Source organism: Andrena cerasifolii, chromosome 4 (assembly GCF_050908995.1).
Source record: "Andrena cerasifolii isolate SP2316 chromosome 4, iyAndCera1_principal, whole genome shotgun sequence".
NCBI classification, from domain to species: domain Eukaryota; kingdom Metazoa; phylum Arthropoda; class Insecta; order Hymenoptera; family Andrenidae; genus Andrena; species Andrena cerasifolii.
In genome coordinates, this window is record NC_135121.1 from 7026620 (window position 1) to 7046560 (window position 19941).

Consider the following 19941-nt stretch of genomic DNA (forward strand, 5'->3'; position numbering starts at 1 on the left):
TGGTTGGCTGTACTCTGAGGAATCTCAGAAGGTTTCTAGGAGCCCCAAGTGATCTCGAGATCTATTGCAACCCCCAATCATCGATCTAGTCGAATAGAACGCAGTTTCGACCATTGTTCCAGCATATTTGAAGCACCCTCTCTAAAAGTGGCCACGATTCAGGGAGCATGGAGCAGCATTCGAGTCGCGTAGCGTTCAATGAATTATGAAAACAGACGAACCGGTGATTTGCTGAGGTATGATGTCCGGGTTCTTCTCGTCGTTTTCGCTTATGTCACCGCTGCTCTCGAGCTTCCTGAAGGGGCTGGTGGGGTGTTTCTCGTCCGAGAGCAGGCTGCTTCCCTCGCGGAACCTCAGCTCCCTTTGGATAGGGACCGCCTTGGTCTGTTTACCGTGATCCTCCATTTGCGACTTGGTCTGCTCGTCCACCTGCGTGTGCTGAATTCTGAGCACGACCATCACGATCGCCGCGACTATGATCAGCGCGGTCACCACGCCGATCATCACGCTCAGCATCGGCATCAGTCTGATATTCTGCCTCGGTCTCTCTGGAATGAACGTTGAACGACAATAAGTAAGGTACTCGAGGCTCAGCGTGCTCCTCGCGTTCCCATCGATCCCGCGAATCAGAATATTGGAAACAGCCGCTCTCCGTAACATCTGTATTTTGTAAAGCACGTCCGGAGAAAGGAGCCGCCCCCGCCACGCGAAAATCCACATCCATTTGATACCAGAACGTTCCCCCTCCCCTGAAATCCCGGTGCGCTGAACTTTCCGACCCAACGTACGATTCGGAACGCATCCATCGCCCGAGGGGTAGGACGAACGGACGTTTGTTCTTCCAGTCTCCCGGCATCAAAGGGCACCGCGGGGGAGGGTCGCGATTAATTCCAACAAATGTAGAGTCACTTTCGTCGATACTGGAGGGGATGACCAGGAGTTAATCACTTTACCGGTACAATGGAACAATTTCGTTGCAAACGGGGACCGATGAATTGCTTCGCAAACAAAGATCTCGTCACAATTGCGAATCAGAATATCCAACCTCTTCGCCGTACCCACTCTACCACCCTCCTCTGTCCTTTTAGGTAATGCAATTGGTTGAAAGCTCGTTTCGCGGTTCCAGTTGCTCGTTCCGCTCGCGTCTGTGTTGCTTGTTTCCAGGTGGCAAAGAGAGAGAGAGAGAGAGAGGGGTTGGGATAGATATAGAGAGATAGAGGAGCGCGCATTTACCTGACTCGGATGTTAATTGTTTTTCAGGCAGCCTGAGGGTTCCAGCTAGCACCACCATCGCCTCGCTGCGCCCTTTATCGTTGTAGGCGTAGATGCAAGCTTGGTAAAGGGCACCAGAGTCCAGGTGACTGACGCTGAAACGCGGCACCGGGGACGTCAGGTTCGCACGCAGTTCCTGGCTGTTGCTCTCCCTGACCTCCAGCAGGAAGGACTGCGGTAAACCGCCGTTGAACCCTTCCGCGCATCGCACCGAGAACGAGTTCGTCGACGTGTTCGAGGTGGTGCAGTTGTGGACCATGTCCGGCCGACCTGCCGCCGCAATGATAAGTTGACGATTCGAATAGTGCACCCAGTGGCGCGATAAGGGGGCTTTTGCGCAAGCGGCGCTTCGAAAATGCAATTGAACATCGGGGGTATCTCTGTCGGAGACCAAGGTGCAGGAAGAACTTGGAGATTGGGATTAGAACGGGTGGCATTATCAGGGACAACTGGAAATTTCTTGTCAGCGGGGCAGATTAAAGTTGAAGTCTCTCCGCCGTGGAAATTCGAGACGAGGTCGGCTTTGGTGAAGTTAAGGATCGTTTTCGAGGGAAGGTTTGGTCACTCTGATCTCCGTTCTCGGGCGGCTTTATGCTCTTGTAAATAATGGAAAATTCAAAGAAATTTCGACGCGATTACTCGCGACCCTGCTCTTCGTATTTAATCCCATCTGCTCCACCGGGCCCGTGATAATAATCGTCCGCGATCGTCGGGCAATAATTCCGAGCAAGCTTCTCCAAAGCAACTGAAATGCCATTTAACAATTCACAGGAGCGACAGGACGAAGGATGAAAGCATTACCGTCGCAATAAAAAGCCGCTGCGTTGAAGATACTTCATACCGGTAAGTAGGGCGAAGGAAGAGACACACTCTTCTGTAATGGAAAACAATTGGAAGTAAAAAAAGGCGCAGGCCGTGTACCGGCGTCGTAACGAGGAATAATTTCGTTTCCATTAAAAACAGCAAAGAGGAGAGCGATTTAAGTTTCGCCCGCTGGGGGTGCAACTAGAATCGCGTTTTGTTCCATTGGGAGCAGCGCGGCCGAGGGAGCGGAGGGGCTCCCCTTTAAACTTGCTCGGCGGAGCTTTTGGCGTTTGCCCTTTAAAATTGCCGAGTAATATAAATGACTGCCGGTAATAAAGTCACAGTGTGCAGCGAGAAACAAAAAGTTTCTCCGCAACTACTTTATTAATATCCTACACTTTCCATCGTGCTTCGCGAACTGGAACTTCCAAGCGCTGAAACTTTTCAATTTCACGTCTCATCAGCGATACCGATGTGACACCCACACAAACCCTCGCGAAGGAATCTCGAATCCGAATGCGTATACACCGCGGATAGAACGCGAATTTTCATCCAGAGCCAGCATCCAGCGGCGCACACCGCTTCGCCCTCTCGTTGAAGAGTAATTTGAATGTTAAAGAAGAAAAACAGCACGCCGCGTCAGTGGAAACGCGAATGACAACAAGTGCGTCAAAGGGGGATGCGAGAAACATCTGCTGCGTTCGTAACCACCAAACAGAGAAACCGCAACGAACGCTTGCCTTAATCAGCCGTTGATGATTTTTCATCTCATCATTCCTAGCCTCTGATTCTACAAAATGCCTCGCGAACGCAGGATTTGCACGTTGATTTTACGCTCCGAGGACAGTGGCTAAATTCCCATTGGAATTTCGAAGTGAATGGTAAATGGCTTCTTCGTAGAAGCACGCGAGCGTCTCCGTTTGTGGATGCAAGGTACGCGAGCGTCAGCGAAGCTCCTTTATGAATTTTCATGCGAGGAAAGGCGGGAGGGAGCGTTTTATATTCGACTGGGCAGAGGAAATTGCGCGAATGGTTGTTAGGTTGTTCGATTATATATATATCCAGTACTTTACGAGCAATGAAAATTCCGGACTTTCGCGCGGGCTTTTGCGTGGCTTTAGAATGCCCCAGCCCTTTGCCACTGTAACAATTGGATCGTTTCGGTGGCTCAATGGGGATGCTTGTTACGGAAAAGGGCCGTCGACGCGCGCGAGCATGTAGGCATACGCGTATATGTCCTAACGAATTTCCGTTTTAATCCCCGAACTCCACGATTCGGAAAAGTCAGCGTAGCGCAAAGTCAGCACAGTGCCGCGAGAATCTCCTTTTTATAAATTGCAATCTACTATTTTCACCTGTCGATGTTTCGCGTGTGTAATTTCTAGCTGTGGCATATCCGAAGCAACCGTGTCTTAGGTTGCCCTAAATTCTAGGATTGTCGTATTCCGAGGAGAAGTGTCAATCAATTCGTAAATAACTTCGGTGTCACTCTCCTCTCTTCGCGTGAAGAGTCGCGTTGGTGAATTAATAAAGTCTGTAGGCTGTGGCTCAGGAGTACAGCAAATGCTAGTAGTACGAGTCAACGATTTGTCAGACGCGGTAGAATACAATGGAGTAGAGGAAGACTATGATTATCCGTAGAACAATACATTGATTAGGTAGACTAGAATAGAGCTGCATCTGGCCAGCCAAGTAGAATAGACATGCATCTGGTCAGCCAAGTAGAGCAGAACGAGTTAATCCCGTAGCAATCAACCGACTGAGGAACCAATCGCTACTCGATTATTTCCCGAAATTTCTGATAGTTCACTTCCAACGGGCGCGCCGCGAATTGAATTCTCCGCAAAATGAACGACCACCTTAAGGATGAACTTCAGTAACATTCAAAATAAGCGAAAATCTTTGAAAATTGGAGGCATCAATCTTTGGGCAATAGTAAAACCCTCCGCAAAATTTAAGAAAAATTGATTCGGTAGTTTTCAAATTATTTAACTTTCAATTTAACATGTATTCTTATGGGAAACGCAATATTGAGAATATAACTACAAAATTGAGAGTGAAATAATAGGCCAAAGTTTTTTAAATCTTGTGCACAGAAAGATCAAACACTGAACAAAATTGTCACAAAAATTCCGGACAATTCATTCGATGGTTTTTGAATAAATGAAAGAAAACGACACGGAAAAGTGGTTTTTCTTGGATTGTCAGCTGAATAACTGTGAAAGTGCGGCAACGCCGCAATCAGCTCTGGAGGCGGGAATATTTTAAACACATTACTGCGTTTTGTTCCATACTCGTGGCAGTGTCTGCGATTTTTAACGAAACTGCGTAATTATCAGTATATAGACATACGAATATAATTTTCATATTCATCTTTTGTCAAAAAGTAGAAAATTTCCTTGGAATATATATAAACCAGATGAAATGGCAATAGTGTATTTGTGGGAAAAATGAAGCACAATTTATTTTTAACCTTCTAACTCGCAGAGTTGCGCCAGAAAATACTCATTTTAAAAGTGCGTAAAATTTGATCACCTGTCTATTTTTAACTTTTCAAATAAGGATTCAAGGGTCTAGGCCTTAGAGAGTTAAACAAAGTTCGACAAATTTTTGAATTATGAATTTTATATGTTAATAAAAAAGGAGTAAAGATAATATTATGAAACGGGCAAATTCCTACGCAAGAAATTAAAAAAATTGATATAACAATATTTTCATTAATAGTATTTTATTTATATTTATATTCATTTAGCTGATTGTGCTTTGTGTATCGCGTAAAATGCCAACAAAAATTGTAAGTTATGCGACACACGCGCGACGCGATTGAACACGATTGAACCTCGCGAGTACTACCAACTACTGCACGAGAATATTTTCTCATCGAGCTGCGTTGCCACGATCACAAGGTTTTTCCGACTCACGAAGATTATGTATATATAAGAGTTTTATTAATATAATTAAGATATATATGATCAACACTCACCAAATACAACACATTGACACACTATCCACTGCTTTTCATACAAGTAAAAAGGAAAATTATAGTTTGAATATTTAATTTCTAGCAGTTGCATTTCAGGTACATTCCATCAAATAAGTTAATGATAAATCATCAAGTATTCGATAAATTGGCAAAATACGATAAAAAATAAGTGCGAATTCAACTGAATTTGCAATAAAAATACACCATTGCCATTTCTGACTGGTTTTCATCGCAGGAAAAAGCCTTTTTAATATCTCGGAAGTGGATTAATTTTTGGCTAAGATTGTCACTGAAGTTCATCCTTAAGTGTTTCGATATTAATCGGACGATCGAAAGAGCCCCTGGAAGTGACAGAAATATCTAGCCGCGACGCAGGATGTTCCATCGTGCTCGCCAGACTACGAGCTATCTGGTCGCGCGGAGTATTATACGAGCACGAGGTTTCACGGTCGACAGGAATTTCCATGATCGAATTACCACCATAAAGATACCTCACCGGCCGGTATGATGTGATAGACGCAGGGCACTTGTTGATCTCCAATTTGATTGGTCGCCCAGCACAGCAACGTGCCGTAATCCAATTCAGTCATGGGCGTGTATGAGACGATCGAGGATGTGCCAGCCCTGGCGATATGACCGGCGGCCACGTCGATACTCTCGGCGGAATTGTTGAAGGTCCATCGGAACTTCACCTCTGGCGGGTTCGCGTCCACTTGGCACGATATGTTTGCCTTTTCTTGCTTCGCCACCCCGTGGACCTTCGTCTGGTTCAGTTTGCAGGTGGGCGCGACTGCAATCACGATTCCAGTCGTAGGAATTTCATTCAAGCGAAGGGATAATATTCAGTTCGAGTGGTTTTTTTTAAAAGAAATTTCTAATCCTGCGAGGGAAAGGTAGGGGGATGTAATTGCCGTGGAATATGGCGGTAAAGATCTACGCTTCGTGTTTCTTTCGAGTGTTCCGATCGTAGTGGTTGTTTTACTAGCGAAGCGAGGGTATTGCGCGTGAAATTTGAATAAAGTTACACGAAGAGCCAATGCAACCGACTGAGTCGCTTCAGAGATCGCAGGAGGAGAGTGTCTGATCATTTATTCAAAGCGGTGACACGTACACATCACGTTTAAGTAGAACGGTGAGCTTTCGCCGTCGCCTTCCGTGTTGTACCCGACGCAAGTGTAATTGCCTGCGCTTTTACGGTCGACGCCTTGCAGCACTAGGCTCTGATTGCTGATTATGATGCCCTGCGTGATGTTGTGGTGGAGGGTTTTGCTCTGGAACAGAGGGCAATCAATGCGCCTTTGAATACATACGTTCGTCCCACTTGGAGTCATCTTCAATTTCCTCGTAAACATCGCCGCTGAATTATGCGTTTCTTAGGATTATCCTGAAGTCCCGTTCTCGGGCAAGCGCGGAGCGCTGCTGGCGAATTCTGCAGCCCTTGGGAAATATGTACACACGCCTATGTACAAGTGCATGTACAGCCTTTCATTCTGCCCGTACGAAGGTGCAGCAAGATAAAGAGACTTCGCCTACACGATCGAACTTATTACGAAACTTTGAATACCTTGTTCGCTGGAAGTTTGTTTGCCTTTTTATACTAATACACGGCCGGCACCGCGTTCTCCCGGTTTCTTTCCAACACACTCGCGACGGCAGCACGCAGCCTCGTAACCGGTGAACTTTTCGGGATCTGGTACACCTTGGAAATGGGCCATTTTGGAAACTTCTTGATCCACAGGAAACAAGCTTCTTTTAAATTGGTTGCGGACATGAATGGGCGTGCTTCGATGCGAAGTCACTTTGTCAGTTTTTGACAGATCAGGTGATCAAGGGATGGGAAGTATCGAAGTGTCGAGTTGCAGAGGTCCTGGGCTATCTACATTCTAAGCTGTGCCATGATTCAGTTATTCGGGGTCTGAAATGTTCACATTCTCAGCTGTTTAAGTTCTAAGGGGTCTACATTTTAAGCAATCGAAGTTTTGAGATATTGATAAGTCTAGGCTATCCAGATTCTGAGCTATTGAAGTTTTGATTTATCCAGATTATGAACTATCCAAATTCTAAGCCATCGAAATTTTAAGCTATCGAGATTCTGAGTTATAGAAATTCTAAGCTATCCAAATTCTAAGATACCAAAATTTTAAGATACTGGGATTCTAAGTTATACAGATTCTGACTTATTTAAATTCTATGCTATCCAGATTTTAAACTATCCAAATTCTAAGCTCTCCAAATTCTAAGCTATCAAAATTATAAGTATTGAGATTCTATGTTATCCAAATTCTGAACTATGCACATTCTAAGCTATCCAATTTCTAAGATACCAAAATTTAAAGTTATCGGGATTCTAAGTTATCCAGATTCTGACTTATTTAAATTCCAAGCTACCCAGATTTTGAACTATCCAAATTCTAAGCTATCCAGATTTTGAACTATCCAAATTCTAAGCTATCCAAATTCTAAGCTATGCAAATTCTAAGCTATCAAAATTTTAAGCTATCAAGATTCTAAGTTATCCAAATTCTGAACCATGCAAATTCTAAGCTATCCAAATTCTAAGATACCAAAATTTTAAGATATCGGGATTCTAAGTTATCCAGATTCTGACTTATTTAAATTCTAAGCTATCCAGATTTTGAACTATCCAAACTCTAAACTATAAAAATTTTAAGCTATCAAGATTCTAAGTTATCCAAATTCTGAACTATGCAAATTCTAAGCTATCCAAATTCTAAGATACCAAAATTTTAAGATATCGGGATTCTAAGTTATCCAGATTCTGACTTATTTAAATTCTAAGCTATCCAGATTTTGAACACTCCAAATTCTAAGCCATCGAAATTCTAAGCTTTGCAGATTTTTAACTATCCAAATTCTAAGCTATCCGAGTTCCGAGCTACCTAAATTCTAGCCTAACCGAGCCGCAAGTTATCCCTCTTCTGTGGCCGATTCTCTGCGCTAGAAAATTACTGTATACTCACCAAATGTCGCCACTCCACCTTGTAGACAGTAGGCTCAGCATGAATCAAACAGTCAAAGTACACATCTGTGCCCTCGCGTATCTCGTTGGGATTCAACGACGTGCCCAGCTGTATCCGTGTTTCCGGCGTGTCTGTAAATCGAAAACGTCAATAAGTCGCGGAGCGATGAATAATCGTGACAGATCGATCGGCCATTTGTCCAGTAAGAGGCTCCCGAGTGTGTATTTAATACGCTTACACTGTATCTCGAGGATCCAGCCGTCCTCAATCGGCTCGGTTCCCATGATTGGATTTTCAGCCCGACACGACAAGTGTCTGCCAGCATCTGCCTTGGTCGCCATGAAAGACAGGATACTAGTGGTCGTGTTCTCATCGCTGGAAGTCTGTAACAAAATTACGACGACTTCGCCTCCAGTTTTCCCAGCTATCTTTCTCCTTTCACTTTCGATCTTACAAACTCGATATAAAAACACCGACTCCCGCGTATCCCGTGGCTACACATACCAAACCTAGACCACAACTCTCTCTCTCATCCTATACCATCTTTAAACTCCTCCCCCAATATCATCCCTTCGGAATTCTCATAAACAGAAACACAGAGACTAGCTCCAACGAGTACGACTTCGCGTCCAACTCGTTTAATCGCTTCGATTAGCACCGAGCTTTCATACGAGCAACGTCCAGAAGAAGAGCGAATCCCGCGATTTATCGCCAAGAGAAACTACGAAACTTCCCCCACAGTTTTTTCCCATTACCGTTTCCGACGATAATACAGCGATATGTTACCATTAACCATGGATGTATCGAAGGGCGAGTTTCCACAGGGATCTCAGCGAAATTGCCAAGTTTCTCTCCGACGCCCCAGCGCTGCTTCCTACCAAGAAAGCAAACGTCCCTTCGCTCCCTTTTTTCCCCTCCCACACCTCCCCTCGATATCTGAATTACGCGGCTTCCCACTTAGGTTATCCCGTTCGCCCGCCTCGGCAAGCAAACCGTTAATTCCACCACGGTTCCGCATTAGCCCCTCCGTTGGCTCGCTTGTAAATTATAAATTTTAATTCCTCGCGGGCGGCTTTCTTTCGCGTTAGCGCGTTACTTAATCAAGATGTAAATATTTGAGCCGGGTGGAGATTGAGACAGCGAGGGGGAGGAGGGACACAGAGAAAATATTGTTCCCGCAGCCGATACGCCTCGTTCCGTAAGACTTTGCCCAGCCGCTTATATAAGAAAGTTAAACAAAAGAGAACGAGGCGCAAGGATATATACGGCAGGCGAACTATAATCTATAGGGGAACGTCGGAGGAAACGAGATCGTTCTTCTTCTTCTTCTTCGTCTGCTTCTTTTTCCTCTTCCTGTAATCTTGCAGTTTGGAAAGTTTCCCTTCTCCCCGTCACGCTTCCGCCCTCGCACGCTCGCGCCCCCCGTCCACCGAATGCTCTCCGCCCGAATCGACAGCCGTTCCCGAGAAATATTGTCGACGTGAATTTTTCAGAAGCCCTTCATCCGCTGCGTCGATATACCAGCCACGAACCGACAGCTCTCCCCTATTACCAGGCCCCGTCCCATTGGCGCGAGGCTTAAGCGCCGATCAAACTTTCAATTAGAACGTTCACCGCGAAATTTAGGCTTCACGATCGCCATAGAGCTACCGGCCAACTCCAGCCGTCCCTTCTCAGCCGCTCGATGAAAGAACCTCGACGATCATCGGTGAATGAAACGCGCGATCAGGGAGCTTCTTAACATTCCAATTACCGTTGATCAACACCCCCGAACTTCGCTGCGGAAGCTCGAATCGCTGATCCAACTAACTCGATACCGCTAACTGCTCTTTAAACCCTCGAATCCCCGCGATCTCGTCACTGTTTTTCCCGCCGCAGGGCCACTCGTCCTAGCTCCGATTAACCGCGTCGTATCGCCGAGGATACGCACAAATTAGCCTTAATTGCGGCCGAGTAACGAGAGCGCGCGCCTGGTCACGTCGGCCGGGGGCGGCGTTATCACGTCACTGGGTTGCTTCGATTTAAATTATTCGCCGTCTAATGGCGCTTTCAGCGTGGCTTAAGCCTTGATAACGATATCCTGGCACGCTATCGCCAGCGCAGCACGAGGACGCGCGCGGTGCTCGCGTCGCAACACGCAACTGCGGGGGTAGCTGGTTTTACGGCTCCTTCAAGGGGCCGCGTTGACCTAGGGTTATGAATTAGCGAATCGCTTTGGCACCTTCGTTACCTTTCACGCGAGCGGTCCAGAGGAACGAGACAGTACATACTTAGTCTTTGGTGCTCGTGGATCTGATTTGTGTAAATGAAATTATCGGGGTCTCCTAAAATATAAGGATACTGTATAATAATTAAAAAGTGAATGAAAAAAATTCATGTAAATCCTAATACGTCTTTAATTGTAAAATATAGATGAAATGGAATTTTGTATCTATTTCTTCTTGTACCTAGTGGATTATTCGAGCCTTTTAAATGTAAAAAAATAAATGAATAACGACTAAGATTAAAATAATTAATGGGGGAATAAAGATTCCTCGATTCACCTCGTTCATAATTATTAGGACACCTGCTATATTCCTACGAAATTTAATGTTTGGTGCAGACTGGATTCTTTTCACTGCTTTTAATTTAAAACGCCAAATAAATTTCTTAGAGTTCCTTAGTAAACTTCCCACGTGTCTCACAATGATTCAACAGAGTAGTTGTTCTAATACTCATGAGTACCACGGTGTACATTTTAGCCACAAGACATTTCGCTGGTTTAAAGCGAATTCGATTCACGCTCGGCCAGGGAGCAACCAGAGCAATGCCTTTCCACCACTGGATGGCTTGTACAGTATCGTTCTGAAGTGTCTACTTACGGTCTCCTTGGACTCTACCAAACGTTGGCTGTTTCTCCACCAGGTTACCGTGGCTGGAGGCCTGGAGCCAGATGTGGTGCAGACCAGGTCGTACCTCTTGCCCGCTGACAGAGGCTGATTCGACCCGATTATCTTCACGTCCAGTGGGCTAACTGCAAGTTTATTTGTGGCGTCAGTCTGCTGTTGGTCTGGGTTAGGAGATTGGGGGATGGATTCATGGCTTCTGCGTTGACTGGTTAAGTAAGAACATGATTGAGGAGCTTTGTTTCTGATGACTGCGTGAGCGGAGGAAGTAGAGTAGTGTCTGGGTTTGCAAGGAGAATGGGACAGTACGTGGATGAGCGTGGGGAGCCTTGGACAGACACGTGGATTAAGGGGGTGTAGGACTATTGAACGACTGAAATCGACGGTTTCTTGCCGGTTGGATTGCTTAGATACCAAATAATCACCATACAGGCATTTTTCACAGTTTTTTATGTACGTTTTTACAAGTAATGTAAAATTAAAAAATTGTCAGAATGTTGAAAGTTATTCAAGCTATTTGAAGCTAAAGATGGTCCCGCGTGGCGCATAAAATGCTTTGGAGTGAGTAATTTCTACACTAATAGTTATCGTGTGAAATTTTTCTGGGCGAATTTAAACAAAAATTGTAAAAGTTACACTCGAATCAAATTTTCTCCACATTTTTATGGGAAATAATCGTCTTTAATCAGTTATAAAATGTTTTACAAACACCCAATGTTGATGCGGAAATTCCACGCGATAGAGGAAAGGAATTCTACAGCGTCGGTTAAAATTTCAAGTGCAAATTATTCGAATTTCTTTACGAAACATCGTTGTAAATGTTCACAAAGCATGGTACTTACAGACTTAATAATAATAAAAAATTGATTTTTCAAGATTTCAATAGTCCTGTACCCGCTTAAGGCAGCGTATGATTGAGAAAGTAGCGTCGAAACAGACGCGGAGAGCGGGGCAGTTATTAATCAGACGAGAGGGAGTGGGGTAGGTATTACACGGACAAGGGGAATGCGAAAGTGGTTGATTAGATAAAGGGAATGGGACAGTAAGTAATTAGAAAAGAGAACGCGATGATGGTTGGGTTAATGTGTAAAGTAGATCTGTAAGCGATGTTAGTTGAACAAGTAGAATAAGACAGAATATGGTCAGGCGAGTAATATGGGAGAATGGATGATCAGAAAAAGTAGACTGGGGCCGTGCTTGATCAGACCAAACGAATTCCAGTAACAGGATATTTTCACGTAGCTCGATGATTTCTCAGAATTTCCATCTTTCATTTATTAATACCTGATTGGAGGCCTGTATCGTTTTATTTTCCACCAGATATCACTGCTTCTATATTAGACCGTACCTTGCCCTTTGCGTTGTTGTTGTTTTCATGTTAAATGGACAGTTATTTGCGTTCCCAAGGCTGAACTATCGATTATCCTGACCCCTCGTCCTGAATTATTTTTCCTCCGCTGCAAACCTCTTCGTCATGCTCTACATATTATCCGACGAGACGTTGCCTTTGATGCAATACAACGATGTAACGCTTACACTTGATCGTAACCAGTCATTGCACCTGTAGCGGTCATCGGTACGGCAAAATATGAACATTTGGCGTACAGATGGTCGGCATGGTTTATGACACGCGCGCCAGCAAAACTATTTTTGAGTAAGCCGCTTTCCGTTCTTTTCGTGATTTGAACAAAGCATGTTTTCTTAGAGACTTTCGTTTACGGCCTCAATAGTTATTGCGGGTATCGTAAACCTTGAGTTTCTGTAGGGCCCACGGTGCGGGGCCGGCGGCCTGCAACCGGCCACGTCACGCACCTCGGGGTCTGGGGAAATCCTGCTGAGTTACCAGAAGTATTTCTCCCGCCAAATTTCACCCCCGCTATGGTGGAAGCGCGCCGTAGACGCGCGAAATAGGTGGCGCGATTTAGGGGTCCGAACGATACCGATTGGTTGACATCGGCATCGGGTCAACCAATTAGGAGGAGTTTTCTACCCGCGCGCGTCTTGCCGGAAAATTGTGCGTCCGGCAGAAGTCAGTCTTCATCCTGACCTCAACAAGTCTTAACGTTTGAGCAGATATAAGTCACCGAATAAAAGACTCACGTTGAACGTTATTGTGTGTTTCAATTCGGGAACAGAACCTATCCTTCTATACCTTTACACCCAATTATCTCATAAAACTTCTCTGTGCAATCCCTACTTGCGATGCAAAGCTCCTCCAAAAATCACGATGCCACCTTTCACGTGGATTTAACAGCATCGCTTCCTCTTTTAAACAAATTCGAGAGTGTCGGGACCTCGCCGCCGCTTCTCGCTTACACGACTCGCCAAAGCATTCGAGCTAATAAAGCCAATGTTAAAAGCAACGACTCCGCGCGAGAGTTCTTTCGTTTCGCGATCGTTGTAATTACGTCCGGTTACAAAGGAAACGCCACGCACCGACGCGATGGGAAATCCTTCCAGTCACGGACAGCACGGAACGATTTAATTCCGCCCTGCATTTACATATATACGCGGCCAAAGAACGCAACGATACAAGCGCCTGTCCGTAACAAAACGGGGGGGAAGGGGGTTTCCATAATTAATCCTCGTCCCGTTGTGTCGTCGCTGCAAATGAACGATATAGCCGTAGACCCGGCGAAAATTAAACGCCTGCCGACGACGTTCCTCCCCGTTCTTTCCCCAGCGCGGCTCCTTCTTTCCGCGCGACTGTGTTAGGGGCGTGTAGTATCCAACGCGACAAAATTGACATTGACAAATTCCCTGTGTTATAAAACGATGCATCATCGGCGCCGGATCGCGGGCGCGGGAGAACCGGAGTTGTTCAGAAAATTCTCCAGCCCCCTCTTTGCCCTCTTCAACCAATTCTCGACCCCTTGGACCACTCTGCTGCTCGTCTTTGCGACGTCGCACAGTGGTTCGAGCATACTACATGCTAGCTGGACAAAATTATTTTCTCGCGGTATTGGGTTTATACGGAGTTCAAATTGTTAGAAACAAACACAGTTTATTATTTCACTAAATATATCAATAACATAAAAATATGACTAATTCAATGAAGGAAAAAGAACGAAACGACAATATTGTACTTTAACTATAATTATCAGTTACAACATTATGATTATTCCTGTAATTTCTGAGTTTTCTGTGGAGTTTTAAAAAAAATTCCAGCCACGGTTGACTCACCTAATATAAAATGGCTATTAAAACAGTATTTTGCTATATGTTCCACGTCGTTCCACGCAACAAGGGTTGAATGTACGGAAAGTGTAGACTTTCTAGTTCTTTGAATCACACGATCGATCCGCAAAAATTTGCAAAACTATGTTTTGTGAATTTTTTTCTGTGGTTATATTTCAGACTCTATAATGTAATGCAATGTAATTAACAAGAAATTAATAGTTATAAGGCACACTTATAGTTATAGTTAATCTATAATACGTATAGAGTCTGAAATATAACAACTGTGCTATCAATTCAGAAAATATACTTTTGCAAATTTTTGCAGATCGATCATGTGATTAAAAAAAACTAGAAAGTCTTTACTTTCCGTACATTCAACTCTTGTTGCGCGGAACGACGTGGAACATATAGTAAAAAACTGTTTTAATAGCCATTTTATGGCAAGTGAGTCAACTGTGGCTCGAAATTTTATTTAAAATTCCATAGAAAACTGAGAAATTACAGGAATAATCATAATGTTATAACTGATAATTATACTTAAATCACAATATCTACTGTCGTTTTGTTCTTTTCCTTTACCGAATTAGTCATATTTTTAATTTTATTGATATTTTTGGTGAACTAATAAACTGTCCTACAATTTCAACCCCATATAAACCCAGTACCGTGAAAAAAATAATTTTATCCAGCTAGCATGTAGTATACTCGAACCACTGTGCGTCGACTCGTGTCCTAAGCGATCCGCAAATTCTCCATTCAGCGTACAGGGAATATTGCGCGAACACATGGCAGTCTGGTCACATTTATTCGAGACAACGAGCAGCCGCGTGATCTATGCGCGTAAAACTGCAGGCCCTTTGATCCCGCGGCCGTCTGGCTGGCTCCTGATCGAGCGCCCAGACGAAACGGAATACATCTCGCGTACGTCGCCGCGAAATGTAAAAAGCTCGCCTGGCCAGGCGATCTCTTTTGACGAGTGGATTCTTTGCCGTGGGGCGATCGGTCACGCGGAAGCTTCTGAGATGGAAATTCGGGCGATACGCGTAGTGCCGCCCGCAAATTGGCTCCTGGCTCGAGTATTCGAGGCTGGTTGGTTGAGACGTAGACGGTGTTGATTCTTCATCGTGGTAGTGTACGGTCGGTCGAGCAGCGTCGCTGCGTGGTCAGATGAAAGGGGGAGAGCAGTGTGCCGCCGGAAATAGAGCGGACCAGCGCGTGGCTAGGTAAGTAGGCTAGACTACTATGTGGCCTGACAAGTAGGACGCAACCCTGTCTAATGCAAACAGAATGGGCAAGTGGAACAAGCCTGTATCTTATCGGACACTTGTATCGTCCCACTGGGGAAGTAGAATAGGACCGTGCGTATCTAGACAATATCTGCTCAGGCAAGAAGAACGCGCGAAGCAAAGTGAAGAGTTTTCAATGCTTCAAATCTGCACTCGCACGAATTCGCGTACCTGTTGTACGTGATCGTTAAATTTACCCGATCGCAGAGATAAATTACTTCAATTCCATAGGAATTTCTCTGAATCTCCTCGTTCGGAATAACCAAGAAACCTTTCGCCCTAAATTACAGTCTCCGGTAAGTCGCGCTAGCCTTGCAACTCGCAACCCTTTCGTCGAGCCGGGGAACATCTGGATCCCTCGATGGTGCAAGAAAGCGATGGAAATCGCGGGAAAACGCGACTCGAGAAGCCTGGCAGCGGAAGCCTGGCTCGTTCGACTTTGACGAAGGGGTGGAGCTGGCTTGCCACGTTCACGTGCCACCCCCGACTACGCGAGAACTCACGCAGCCTCCGGAGGCGTGCACACAGCCGAGGAGCCCACAAAAGGAAAAGTTGAGCGCGAAATGTCGCGGGCCAACCGCGCGTTGCGAATTTCCTCGACTTTGCCCGCGCGATACGGCCTTTGTGGTGGCTACGCAGGGACAATGGCGCGTTACGTCCCGATTTCGCTGCTCGGTCGGCGAACACTGGTCGCGCGCTGATGGAGCATCTCCATGGAAAAGCTTAGATAGGGTTGTTACGCTTTACGACGCTTGTCGTCGCGGGGGAGTGCGCGCTGGATGCTCCTCGCGTCTCTGACCGGTGATCGGAATCGGAACCACAACGGGGACGTCAAATCTTGAGCAAAGGGGAGGGTTTCTATGGGATATCTTCAGTTTGCAGTTTGGAGTTTCGAATGTTCGATTTTAGACCTGTTAATATTGGGAATATCGCCCTTTGCTCTCTGCCGCCTATAATAAGATCGATGAAAGATCCTTGGTGAAGCTGTTCAGTGAATATACAGAGTCTTGCCTAATTGGGAAAAATGTGTCCCATTCTGTGGAGTGACGGAGAATTCACGCCGCAAGGTTCAGCCGCGATCGCGTTTAAAAGAGTCGCAAGGCGTCTTCTGAAGTAACTTCCGTCGCGCTCTCGTCGATAATGGGATCCCTGGGGCGATCGCATAATAAAGTAAACATCGCTTTAACCCTCTGTTAGCCTGTGCCATCGACCGCGGTCGGAATTAGCCCGCTGCAAGTCATGCAAATTAGTCCCAGCCGCAAGTCAGAAGGGACGCTGGCCTCGGTTGTGGCTGCTGGTGGCAACGGAATGGAATATTTGAAATATTGACCGGTCGATCCTCCCCTATCTACCAGCAGCCACGGTTAACCCCTTTTTAAACGATTTTGTTCAGCTTCGATCCTCTGTTTGTTTGTATGTTTGGTTGTTTGTATGTTTGCATGTGTGGTTCAAATATGGCAACTCAAATTTAACCCACTTCCAACTGTCCGATTGTCTTGAAACTTTGCAGACGTGCATAGTTTGGATGAAAATACAATATTTAGAAAATGTTAGAATATAATGTTTATTTATTTAAGAAAATAAAAGTTACACAGTCGAACGTCAGTATAATAATAATAATAAGAACTGTATAAAACTTAAACTAAAAGTAATGGAGAGAATACTGTCTTTAGCGCGATACAAGTTATCCGTTCAGAGGGTTTTCTCGGACTGAGAAGCGCAGGGGTCGAGAAGACCGTTTTCCCCTCTTTTGGGTCTCTGTTGCGAAAGAAAGGAAAACTCATAAGTTACCAGGTCCTTAAAGTCCCTGACACTCTAACTCTAGGAACAGTCTATCGTTGTACATATTCCAACAGAAAAAAAAATTAACCCCGAGCGGGTGAAAAAACTACCCAGTCATCAATAAATATAATCCACAACCACAAATCCAAACGACTTGAAATGAGCCACTCGCGTTCTTTACGAAAACGACAAAAAGCCGTTGCGTTCGGGAAGCTAGTCGCATCGCGATGAAATGTAAATTCACAAACACTAAAAACTAGAAAATAAGAAATATGTAAAAAAAATTTTATGGTAAACGATTTTATTAAAAATCTAAAAACTAAATTAAAATGCAGTAAAAACTAAAAACTAATTATTTTCTTGTACTTCAATTTTGATGGTGTTAATATCACTTTAAATAAAATCTGGAGGCACCATGTGCAACCAGAAAGTATTAAAGTGATTCATATCCTGTTATGAAATATCGTGCCCGACGATTTTATTTAAAGTGATATTAACACCATCAAAATTAAAGTACAGGAATAGAATTGTTTTTAGTTTTTACTGCATTTTAATTTAATTTTTACTACATTTTAATAAAATCGTGTAACGTACAATTTTTTTTATATATTTTTTTACCCCACCCACTCGCGTATCCAATCACCACTTACAACACACGAGACACCTTCGCACCTCACAACCGATGCATTTCAAACACCTGCAACCCCTCTCACAACCTCCCTCCTACGCTTCATTCCACCCTCGCGACAACGAAGAAAGAAGCAGGAGAATCTCGTATACTATCCACGAAAACGAGGCACCATCCAGAACACCGAACTGGCCAGATACGCCATTGCCCTTAATAGCCATTCGAGCCGCGTGCAGGTCGATATATCCCACTCTCAGTGGAAAATGACGGAGTCACTCCCGACCTCTCCAAGTCCCAACGACAATTTGGTCCAGCGATCGTTCCTGATTCTTCGTCACCGGCTACGATAAAAGTCGACCCTTAATTTCATTTCGCGCGACGATGCCACCCTGAAGAACCGAGGGGAGCTATCACGCGTGTCGAGAGAGCTGGAAGCTCGCCGTTGATGCTGCCGATAGCAGAGGGGTGTTCGCGATAGACGCGAACGAAAATCAGTCGCGATGGATCTAGTGGCCCAGGATGGTGGAGCACGATCGACCTCGAGGCCTATGAGGCCTGCGGAGGCCTAGGACGAGTCTCGTGGGTGTTGGAGCCGTTAGAAGGCGAGCACTTGAATTCAAGTGGCGGTTGCCAGTCGTGGATGGAGCTGCCTTCGAGACAGGGGGAAATTGGATGAAAGCCGTCCTGGCCAACGATGGCTGGCGTGGCGGCCAAGAGGAGGCGGAGGAAGAAGGAGAACGTTTTTCCAAGGACGTATTCTTCGTGCTCGCTGTGAGGGTGGGCGTTACGCGAAATTGCGCTGTAACGTCGCCACTTACATGCTCCTTCCGTGAGAATCTAGCTGAAGGAAGTGTGTCAGGGCGATCGAGCCACGATGAATCTCTGCGATCCCGGTCAGTCGTTAGGCTCGTCGAGAATTAACGATGCCAGCTGGCTGGGAATATGTTTAGCCTGGTGATTGGAAGGGGCTGGTTGAACTGGGATTTGAGAGTCCCTCTGTACTCGGCAATTGAATTTCTCGCCAACGTTCGGTGATTATTCTGAACGAAGAGGAGGGAGGGTGGCCTTTTTATTGGCAAGGTAAGTAATTCGATGTTAATCGGTTTGAAAAACACACGGAGGAGTTCTTGGTGGAGAAATTACCCAGTGGATGGGTTAATCGAAGCTTCTTCCCTGTCGTGGTTGTCAATTTGGTGGCTAGGGGCTGGAAATTGGGTTAGGGGTGGTAATTACAGGGATTCTTGCGGAAACCGAGCTTACCCAATTTCAGGAACTCGGCTGCACTTTTCCTTCAAGATTCCGCCCGGAGTCTACACCTATTCTCACCCTCTGCGATGTAGTTTCCTCGGATAAGTTCATCGGCGTGTCCTCGATGCGTCTTACTTCAGATATAAATGACAATATCACTCGAGAGCGTGGTTGCCTTTCACTCGCAGCAGTTGCGAGAAGGGATGATCGCCATTTCCCTCGCGTTTACGATTATCAATCTCCAGCGTCGCGTCGCTGATAGAACGGTCGAAGATAAACAAGGGCCAGGCTTCGATCGTACAACAGGCTCGCTGGTTAATCCGCGATCCAGCGAGGGGGATTTATCACGTACATTATGCAAACATTAGCTAGGGATCCGCGGGAAAAACGGGACACCTCGGGGAGGAACTGTTTGTACGCGAAACAGGATTTACACGGCGGGCGAAGACGCCATTCCGCTGCGTCGCCGGAGGATCAGACGGTGCTACAAGCTTTTAGGAAACTTTTCTTCTGCTTGATAACACGTTGACGTATGCGTAACGATGTATCAGCATTCCCTGTGACACCGATTTGCTTTCTTCCTACCTCATTCCTTGTTCCGCGATATCAGCTGCGCAACTCTGCGTTGTACCATCAGCCCATCACTCTCCACCCACGTGTAACAACAGAAAGCATAGATCAATGAAGGATCTCAAGCCGCGAACTCACTTCATCCAACCTTACACCGTAGAAGGAAAAAAGCGACGCTACGTCCAGCGACAGATTGAAAGCACACAACCCCAAGTTCTCCACCACTTTTCAGCCTGTGCAACCCCGAAAATCAAGGCACACGAATATCCCCAGAGCGCGTAATGATTCCTTTCATCGCGTGGCCAATCCTCTGTGCCCCGTA

At 45.4% G+C, this 19941-nt stretch overlaps 1 protein-coding gene across 1 annotated transcript in view; it reads right to left on the minus strand.

Moving 5' to 3' along the window:
• Positions 1 to 19941, minus strand: part of LOC143367712 (neural cell adhesion molecule 2) — a 258269-nt gene that overhangs the window by 4194 nt on the left and 234134 nt on the right. Inside the window, exons 6-12 of the mRNA XM_076809823.1 lie at positions 10902 to 11053; positions 8279 to 8423; positions 8041 to 8171; positions 6171 to 6330; positions 5556 to 5849; positions 1234 to 1542; positions 222 to 548 (exon numbers count right to left, since the gene is read on the minus strand). Coding sequence (XP_076665938.1) covers positions 222 to 548; positions 1234 to 1542; positions 5556 to 5849; positions 6171 to 6330; positions 8041 to 8171; positions 8279 to 8423; positions 10902 to 11053 — 1518 coding nt within the window. The remainder of the gene's footprint in view (positions 1 to 221; positions 549 to 1233; positions 1543 to 5555; positions 5850 to 6170; positions 6331 to 8040; positions 8172 to 8278; positions 8424 to 10901; positions 11054 to 19941) is intronic.